General features: G+C 45.3%; 1 protein-coding gene across 1 annotated transcript in view; it reads right to left on the bottom strand.

Annotated features, from left to right (window-relative positions):
• Nucleotides 1-4925: 4925 nt before the first annotated feature.
• Nucleotides 4926-10566, bottom strand: part of LOC149441160 (uncharacterized) — a 28549-nt gene continuing 22908 nt past the window's right edge. Inside the window, exons 10-11 of the mRNA XM_089657682.1 lie at nt 10467-10517; nt 4926-8577 (exon numbers count right to left, since the gene is read on the bottom strand). Coding sequence (XP_089513808.1) covers nt 8294-8577; nt 10467-10517 — 335 coding nt within the window. The 3' untranslated portion in view covers nt 4926-8293. The remainder of the gene's footprint in view (nt 8578-10466; nt 10518-10566) is intronic.

Raw genomic sequence — 10566 nt, 5'->3', positions numbered from 1 at the left:
TATTTCTGGTAGACCACCGCTTCCCCGTCCGAACACCAACAACAGACAACACAGCCACCCATACAAGACTAGATGACACCAGTCTGTCTGAACATGGAACTCTTTATTTAAAAATCAAACTGGCTTTTTATACACTCAGAGGGCAATCCCCCCTCCCTGAATAATGACACAGGGCGGGACAATCTACACTTAGCAACAAGAGACATACAGGTATTCAAACTTCACAACAGCAGACAGTCCCATCAGGAGGGAGGGCTGCTGGAGACACCCCCACCAAGCCTATACACATGAACACATACATCCCATAATAGTTTGCTCCCAAGCCAGACACACAATAGAACAATGGGATGCAACCACATGGCATTAAACAATCAACAACCCCCACCCCTATATTAGGACAGATCACCCTGTACCCCTAACAGGCACAGGGTGACTTACACATAATAGGGATATGGGGAGCTGAGACAGGGGTCTCCCCACCTCTCCAAAGTGAGCTGGGTTCCTTGGGCTCCCGTCACACATGTACTGGTGGAAATGTTTTGAGGTTCCTCGATTCCTCCACCCCTAGTTTGAGTCCTAGAGCACAGGAGGTGTTATCTTTGTATCTCTTTATGTGTGTCTGTGCTGCCTGTTGGCTCCACCCCAGACTAAAGCCCAATTTATGCGATCCAAAGGGGGAGCTACATAAAAGCTGTAAAACCACTGCCCCCCTTTTTCAAAATTGCACACGCTGGTTCAGCTCTTGCTAGGCCCACCAGCACTAACTGATCCTTTTGTACTAGAAGTATAGACTGCCTTCTCAAACGTAAAGCATCAGTCAGCGCTGCCGGGCCTCTGTGATCAATCTGTCAGCTGCTAGTGAATATCCATTGCAACGTAAAGTAGATCACACAGCCCTGCCAGCCTCTACTATTGCATGTCCTTGTCTTGTGATCCTAGCGGGCTCCTCTCCCTGCTGTGCTGAATGACAGCGCTCATCTCCTGCACGCTCCTCCTGCCAGAGACAAGCGCTGTCAGATGCTGGGGAGGGTGGTGGGTTGTCACCCACACTAGCTCTGGATCCAAAGTACCTATCAAAGCAGGACAAAGCGCTACCTTTACTTAGTCCCCTGGGGGACAGGCTGCAGAAAATGGGTTCATGGTGAAGCTTCTTCTTTAAAGGATACAAAACTGGCCCAGAGGAAACCAAAGGTGCCGCAGCCCAAAGTATTGCAATGGGTTTCTTGTGCTCCAGTTTTTGCAGTTGGTCCTCATTAGATGCCACCACAGCGGATATCTGAAATGTGATATTTATGTTCTTCCGTTAAGCCCAGTTGCAGGTTGCTGTGCTCTGGTTACTTGTTCCTCTTCCCCCAACACATCTATTTCTGTGTACCATTCCTCCTGTAGAAGGGAACTACGTGATATATTAAAGATCTATTATTACCACTACAGTGTGTGTGTGTGTTTTGGATACGCTGTAGTGCGCATGAAAGTACTGGTTTGAGCTTACACAGTAGTAGGCGTTTCCTCCCCGCCTCCGTGTGCAAGAATCACCAAGCGCCAGCGCTGTCATATCAGGAAGTACAGCAAGTCACATGCTCCTCCATACGCATATGCAGTGGTGTATTTAGGTTCTGTGCTACCCTAGGCAACACAAAAATTGTATGCCCACATGGACACCAATCAACACAACCCCCCCCCCCCTTCCCTCTCCCATGGAGAGAGAATGACATTGACCAACAACACCCCTGCACTCCACCTGGGAGAGCCTTCCACTACCGCCCCTTCCTCCCTGGTGATAGAGAGACACTCATCTTCACAGCTCTGGACATCCCCGGGAGTGAGAGTCAGGCTCTACTTACACGTGAAACTCGAAAAATTAGAATATGGTGCAAAAGTTCATTTATTTCAGTAATGCAACTTAAAAGGTGAAACTAATATATGAGATAGACTCATTACATGCAAAGCGAGATAGTTCAAGCCGTGATTTTTCATCATTGTGATGATTATGGCTTACAGCTCATGAAAACCCCAAATCCACAATCTCAGAAAATGAGAATATTGTGAAAAGGTGGAATATTCTCGGCTCAAAGTGTCCCACTCTAATCAGCTCATTCAGCCATAACACCTGCAAAGGGTTCCTGAGCCTTTAATGGTCTCTCAGTCTGGTTCAGTAGGAATCCCAATCATGGGAAAGACTGCTGACCTGACACCATCACTGACACCCTCCATAAGGAGGGAAAGCCTCAAAAGGTAATTGCAAAAGAAGTTGGATGTTCCCAAAGTGCTGTATCAAAGCACATAAATAGAAAGTTATGTGGAAAGGAAAAGTGTGGAAGAAAAAGGTGCACAAGCAGCAGGAATGACCGCAGCCTGGAGAGGATTGTCGGGAAAAGGCCATTCAAAAGTGTTGGGGACTTTCACAAGGAGTGGACTGAGGCTGGAGTCAGTGCATCAAGAGCCACCACACACAGACGGATCCTGGACATGGGCTTCAAATGTCGTATTCCTCTTGTCAAGCCGCTCCTGAACAACAAACAACATCAGAAGCGTCTTACCTGGGCTAAAGAAAAACAGACCTGGTCTGCTGCTTAGTGGTCCAAAGTCCTCTTTTCTGATGAGAGCAACTTTTGCATCTCATTTGGAAACCAAGGACCCCGAGTATGGAGGAAGAATGGAGAGGCACAAGGACCCCGAGTATGGAGGAAGAATGGAGAGGCACAAGGACCCCGAGTATGGAAGAAGAATGGAGAGGCACAAGGACCCCGAGTATGGAGGAAGAATGGAGAGGCCCAAGGATCCCGAGTATGGAGGAAGAATGGAGAGGCCCAAGGACCCCGAGTATGGAGGAAGAATGGAGAGGCCCAAGGACCCCGAGTATGGAGGAAGAATGGAGAGGCACAAGGACACAGAGTATGGAGGAAGAATGGAGAGGCACAAGGACCCAGAGTATGGAGGAAGAATGGAGAGGCCCAAGGACCCAGAGTATGGAGGAAGAATGGAGAGGCCCAAGGATCCCGAGTATGGAGGAAGAATGGAGAGGCCCAAGGACCCCGAGTATGGAGGGAGTATGGAGAGGCCCAAGGACCCCGAGTATGGAGGAAGAATGGAGAGGCCCAAGGACCCCGAGTATGGAGGAAGAATGGAGAGGCACACACTGCAAGATGCTTGAAGTCCAGTGTGAAGTTTCCACAGTCTGTGTTGATTTGGGGAGCCATGTCATCTGCTGGTGTTGGTCCACTGTGCTTCATTAAGTCCAGGGTCAACGCAGCCGTCTACCAGGAGATTTTGGAGCACTTCATGCTTCCTTCCACAGACGAGCTTTATGGGGATGCTGACTTCATTTTCCAGCAGGACTTGGCACCGCCCACACTGCCAAAAGCACCAAAACCTGGTTCAATGACCGTGGGATTACTGTGCTTGATTGGCCAGCAAACTCGCCTGACCTGAACCCCATAGAGAATCTATAGGGCATTGCCAAGAGAAAGATGAGAGACATGAGACCGAACAATGCAGAAGAGCTGAAGGCCGCTATTGAAGCATCCTGGTCTTCCATAACACCTCAGCAGTGCCACAGGCTGATAGCTTCCATGCCACATCGCATTGAGGCAGTAATTGCTGCAAAAGGGGCCCAAACCAAGTACTGAGTACATATGCAGCTTCTACTTTTCAGAGGTCCGATATTGTTCTATGTACAATCCGTGTTTTATTGATTGCATGGAATATTCTCATTTTCTGAGATTGTGGATTTGGGGTTTTCATGAGCTGTAAGCCATAATCATCACAATGATGACAAATCACGGCTTGAACTATCTTGCTTTGCATGTAATGAGTCTATCTCATATATTAGTTTCACCTTTTAAGTTGCTGCACTGAAATAAATGAACTTTTTCATGATATTCTAATTTTTAGAGTTTCACCTGTACACCATCAAACAGGCTGCAGCTTATCTTGATTCCCACCTGGTTCCCATGGTGTACATGTCCCTTCTTTCATCCCTTCTTCTAGGGGGAGGTGCTGCCCCCCAGAAAAATGCCGCCCTAGGCAAGTGCCTTGTTTGCCTTGTAAATACACCCCTGCTAATATGTACTGTGTATATTCTTCACTCCCAGCAGCTGAATGTAGGTGGGATTGGGGAAGGGGGTGGGGGAAGTGCTAAAGTGAACCTGTCACCTGGGTTTGTATTGGGTGTTTGTCCTGCTATAACTACAAGGGGGCCTAAGTGTGTTCTGTAATCTCAGCCTCTAGGTCCCCCCCCACCCCCGGTTCTAAGGTAATCTGCACAGCAGCTGGGAAGGTGTACACTTCACAGAACTTGTTACTAAGTTAAAGCAGATCTTGCACCTCAGTAACAAGGACTGTTTATCCAACAAGCTAAAACGTTAGATCATTTACTTACAGTGCCTAGGCAATGGTGACGTCATCCTCCTTCTGGCCAGTAGAATATTGAGTAGCCCAACCATACTAGACTGTTCTCTTTCCATGAGATTTGGGCTATTCTACGTTCCGCAGGATCACTACCTGCGCTGTGGAAGGCAGGCAAAGGTGAGTATATTGCCTATTTTCCTCCTGGCCCATTGGGAGACAGATACAGTACATTTCAGATACAAGCGGGTTATACTGCCACCTACAAGAGGAGTGGACCCTGGCAATCCAAAAAAATTACCAACCTCTCCTCTACCCAGCATGCTTCAGTTGTTTGCTAGTGTTCTAGGAATTTGGATGTCTCCTTTTCTGATTATTTAAGATTCCTCACTACACCAGTGCACGAGCTGGTCTCTATAATCCGGATTGGCGATTCCTCAGCGCTAGCTATAGAGGCCACACTGAAGTGGAACGGGGCCCATACTGAACAGGCGAACCTTGCCAGGTTCACTTTAAAGGAACCAGTACTCACTCTTTCTGTGCGAGATAACAGCGCCGTTTTATTAAAAACCACATCCTTTCTGTTACCAAAATATTTATTTATTACAGGTACTTATATAGCATCAATTTACACAGCGCTTTACATATATATTGTATAGTCACATCAGTCCCTAACCCTCAAGGGGTGTACAATCTAAGGTCCCTAACTCACATTCATACATACACATACTAGGGACAATTTAGACAGGAGCCGATTCACCTACCAGCATGTCTTTGGAGTGTGGGAGAAAACCAGAGTACCCGGAGGAAACCCACACAGGCACAGGGAGAACATGCAAACTCCAGGCAGGCGGTGCCGTGATTGGGATTCGAACCAACAACCCGAGTACTGCCAGGCGGAAGTGCTAACCATTTATGCACTGTGCTGCCCAATATAAAAATGAAATTTAAGTTTAACTTTTCTGTACCATCGTATGTATTTCAAGTAATTGCACATTTTCAGTGAGTACATCATTCAAATAATTGCAGTTTTATATTTTTGCTGTCTCTCTTCACATTTGGAGGACCCTATCCTATGTACATAAATAGATTTTTTTCCCCTAGTGGTATACTGTCGATCAGACAAGTACATGCTGAAGAACTGCTGATGGAGATCAATAAAAAGAGGTTTTATTCTTTGGTAAAATATTTACCTTTCATTGGATCATACCGCGTATCGAAAGAAGTGATGTCTACTGTCTTCCTCGTTCACACTGTCTGCGGTGACCTGTGTTTTTTTTCCCCACAAGTGGAATGTATGTCACCTCTAGGGCACATAGAAAACACTGTCTTGTATGTGCCCCATTCACCCCACAACAATGGCGCTATGTGTGGTGCAATACAGTGCAGGATAATGCAGCATACAGTTGTGTTCAAAATAATAGCAGTGTGTTGAAAAAAGTGAATAAAGCTGAAAATCCTTCTAATAGCTTTTATTTCCATCCACACAAATGCATTGGGAACACGACACATTCTATTCCAAATCACAACATGAAGAAAAATACATCAAATTTGTGTTGTTCCTCTAAAAAAATTTAAGAAAAGTGAATATTAGACGGTTCAAAAAAATGGCCGTGTTTGTATTCTTCTTTACAAACTCAAACATTCACTATATAAACTGAGAAATGTTTGAAGATTTTGCTTTCCTTTGAATGACTTCATGAATATTTGGTTGTAGTCGCACTGTTTCTGAGAACTGCTGTACATCTGTGTTGCATGGAGTCACCCAACTTCTGGCCCCTGTGATCAGGTATTCCAGCCCAGGATGATTGGACTACATTCCACAGTTCTTCTCTATTTCTTGGTTTTGCCTCAGAAACGGCATTTTTGATGTCACCCCACAAGTTTTCTATTGGATGAAGATCCGGGGATTGGGCTGGCCACTCCATAACGTCCATCTTGTTGGTCTGGAACCAAGATGTTGCACGTTTACTGGTGTGTTTGGGGTCGTTGTCTTGTTGGAACACCCATTTCAAGGGCATTTCCTCTTCAGCATAAGGCAGCAGGACCTCTTCAAGTATTCTGATGTATTCAAACTGATCCATGATCCCTGGTATGTGATAAGTAGGCCCAACACTGTAGTATGAGAAACATCCCCATATCATGATGCTTGCACCACCATGCTTCACAGTCTTCACAGTGTACTGTGGCTTGAATTCAGTGTTTGGGGGTCATCTGACAAACTGTCTCCGGCCACTAGACCCAAAAAGAACAATCTTACTTTCATCAGTTCACAAAATGTTGCGCCATTTCTCAAAGAATGAATGACGTCACTAATAAAACTCCACACTGCTATTATTTTGAACACGCCCCTTTCAATGAGTGATTCAATGACACAGAATCAGCAGCATGCATGTCATGACTGTTGGGTCTGTTGGATTTCTATTACTCTACTACACCTGCTAGGAAATTATTTGCCATGTAGAAATATCATTTCCACCAAAAACAGTGATTGATCCGGTTAGTGATGTCTGACTGCTAGTATTTTGAACACAACTGTATATGCATTTTTCTGCATCACACCGGATGGCACCAAATGTCAATGCACCACAGTGTATGGCACCTTGCAGTTGTGCGGTGACACGAATCAACATGACACTTCAAATATAAAGTTAGGAAAAAAAGAAAAACAAAAGCAACATGATGTGCAAAGCACACATTGCACTTCTCCCAATTTGCACGGTTTCATGACAAAGCTCACAATGCACAGGCAAAACACTATCTTTTACTATTGATAACATAGCATTACTTGTCAGGACACTGTGCAGAAAAATGTTCAGGAATCAATACAGTGCTTTACACATATTTTACATTCACATCAGTCCCCGCCCCCGAGGGACGTACAATCTAAGGTCCCTAACTCACATTCATACATACACATACTAGGGACAATCTAGACAGGAGCCAACCTACCAGCATGTTTTTAGCGTGTGGGAGGAAACCGGAGTCCCCGAAGGAAACCCACACAAGTACAGGGAGAACATGCAAATGCCATGCATGTAGTGTGATGGTGAGTTCGTACCGATGACCCCAGTGCTGTAAGGTGAAAGTGCTAACCACTCAGCCACTGCATGTGTAAGGCCCGGTTCACACTGTACAGGCACAGAGGCCCATTCATTTGAATAGGGTGCTCTGGCTACATTTCACGCAAGGAAAACGTGCATGCATCTTTTCTAATGCAATTAGAATGCAGGGGAATGCATTGTGTTTTTGACCATGCTGCTTCCTTGCAGTTCCCAGCACGTGATCACGCTGCAGGAAGAGATACATGGGGGTGCCATTCACAATGGTGTTACCCTGGTTCACACTATCCCACACACTGCGGGCTGGTCGCAGATGAAGGAATTGCATTTCTATTGCAAGTGAAATGCAATTCAGGTGCCGGAACAGGTGCAATTCCTTCACCCTCAACCAACCCGGAGAATACTGTGAACCAGGGCTAACACTTTTTTTCTCATCCACAAAAAAAAAAAAAAAAAAAAAGCTGACGTCCCACAATGCACTGGGAGATAGCTGTGATCTGCTTCTGTAAGGCTGACCATACACCATACAGCCTGATTGTACAATCTCCTTTGAAGCTACTGGGAAGTTCTTTCATGTGTGGATGTAGTGAGGTAGCAGTTGTAGACCTGAGTGTGTATGGTGGACACCACCAACTACTGAGCCACCACCAACTACTGAGCCACCACCAACTACTGAGCCACTACCAATTACTGATACCACCAACTACTGAACCACCACCAACTACTGAACCACCACCAACTACTGAGCCACCACCACCAACTACTGAACCACCACCAACTACTGAGCCACCACCACCAACTACTGAACCACCACCAACTACTGAACCACCACCAAAGGAATATGATGACCTGCAATCTCCATTGTTGTACCCAGAAGATGAAATTCAAATGTTATAATGTCGTGCTTCCCATGGACTTCCCATTAAGTCCTTAACAAGGCAGGGATCGTTTTCCCGGAGAGCTTCGTAAAGTGCTTCCTCTGCGCCTTTTGATTTGATCATACGAAGCAGAATATCATTTCTTTGCATTGTCCTCCTCTGAAGTCTAATCTCTTCCTCCTCGGCTTCATTAATGACCCCCTGCTGACGTAAAGACAGAAGAACCGGCTCGATGAGTCCAATTCTTTGACACAGATCCTTGTGATTCCTCTGTATAAAAAGTCTTCCATCTCCAAGGAAAAGAAATGACAAATGGTGTATATTTAATTGCATTGTGTAACAAAATGACTAAATGCTTTTTTGAGTATCGTAGTAAAATAGACAAATCCAGAAAAGCAATAGTGTAAAGGATATCAACAGCTGAATGCCTTTATGTTTGCATCCTAAACCAATCATTTGTTTCAGAGCTCTCCCCCCCAGAGAATAGGTGCAGGAAGCCTCCCCCGCACCTTCCCCATCCCTCAGCACCACCTCCTTTGAAAGAATAAATATCCCCGCAGCAACAATAGATTCCCTCACAAGCAATAATAAATCCCCCAGCAGCATTAATAAAACAGTATCAATAAATTCTTCCGTAGCAAGAATACGGAATGAGGGTGTGTGGAACAGAGAATGTACAGAATGAAGCGCTGCAGAATAGAGAATGTACAGCATTGTATACAGAATGAAGCGGTGCAGAATAGGGAATGTACAGCAGGGTATATGGTATGAACAGTGTGGAATAGGGAACATACAGAAAGGCATATGGGATGAGGTGGTACAGAACTGGGGTCAAACACAGTCACTTTCCCCGAGTGGATCGGCACCCCCAACCATGACCTGTGCCTGCTGGAGATTCTGGTACTGTATGTAAAAGAAAAAAAAGCCCTGTATTTTTTCGTACTTAAAAAATAAAGGTTTCAGCCCTTCAGGTTACCTGTACTTACCTTCACTACCTTCTCTTGCCACAACCCCCTCCACCCCCCTGCACAACTGAGTATTCTGTGCCCCAGTGGCTGATTGCCAGGCCTGGGCACTGTCACATAAAGGGGAGCATTCTATTGGGGAGGTTTGGAAGGTAATTAGAAGCTGCCACTGTTTAATACTGTAATTTTCAAAAATAATTACAGTATTACAAATATATATATCAGTAATTGTGGCATTCACCAAATTTTTACTGCAGGTGATTCTACCTGATGCCTTTGTTTTAAATCACAGGGTATGATTAACCACTTGTGAATGTCTGGTGAATGTCACACTCATTGCTTTAAAAACTCCGCCCTACAGAGTTAACCAACACTGATAAATTTGGCCTGAATTGGGCCTCTAGGCATCTATGAACATTGGCCAGGAAAGTGTTAGCAGGAAATGATCAGAACAGAAATATCTTGTTTTTGAAGTTTCAGCCCGGGTTCACACTGATGTGGTGCAGAATTTGCATCGTTTTCTGTGTGAATTCCGCACCGCATTTGAATCGCACCCCGTTCATGTGAACCGCTGCAGGTGTGTATGTTAACACCCCGAAATCGGTCTGCAAAACACAGTGCGATGTGCAGAATTGGATCGCATAGGTGTGAATACACATGTGATCCGATTCTAGTGCGGACCAAAAAAGGGTCCTGCACGTTTTTGGTGCGGATGCGGTGCGAGTGGAGCGGTACGGCTCCAATCGCACCTCACACAATTCGCATGTGATTTGCACAGGTATGCGATGAGGTTCCTGTGCGAATCACATGCGATATACCGCACCGCATATATGTGAACCCGGGCTGAAGGTAATTATCACAATCTTTGCTTCACTACTTAGCAAGTAACTGACCTGGGCCAGCTGATATGTACAGACTTGTTCGGTGTCAGTGACTCGCTACGAAGTGAAGGCAGGACAGGGCTGGCAGTTGCAAGGCATGTACCTTCAAAAGACAAGTCAACAGTCACTGATTCCATATTTCTATGGTTTCCATGTTCATTTTGTTGAGGTATATTCACAAATTGGGGGTTCAACTTCTCCATTTTCATTGATGTTGAAAGGATCTAGAATAGGACTTCTACTAAATGTCCCATCAGTGCAGAAAGTCTTGTCAGGTAGACTCTTGTATTATGACAAGGCTTCATGAGTGCATCTCTAGAAGAAGACTCTTACCTGAGTCTGGTGTCCTTGTAGGTCTGATCCCTCTGAGATGTTCAAGTTGTTCTTCAGAAAGGGAAAAAAAAAAGTCAAAACCACCCTCTACATGTTAAAA

This window comes from Staurois parvus, unplaced genomic scaffold (assembly GCF_062004578.1).
Source record: "Staurois parvus isolate SC_StPar_1 unplaced genomic scaffold, SC_StPar_1.0 ptg001021l, whole genome shotgun sequence".
Classification (NCBI taxonomy): domain Eukaryota; kingdom Metazoa; phylum Chordata; class Amphibia; order Anura; family Ranidae; genus Staurois; species Staurois parvus.
This window is presented reverse-complemented; position numbering and strand designations above follow the sequence as displayed.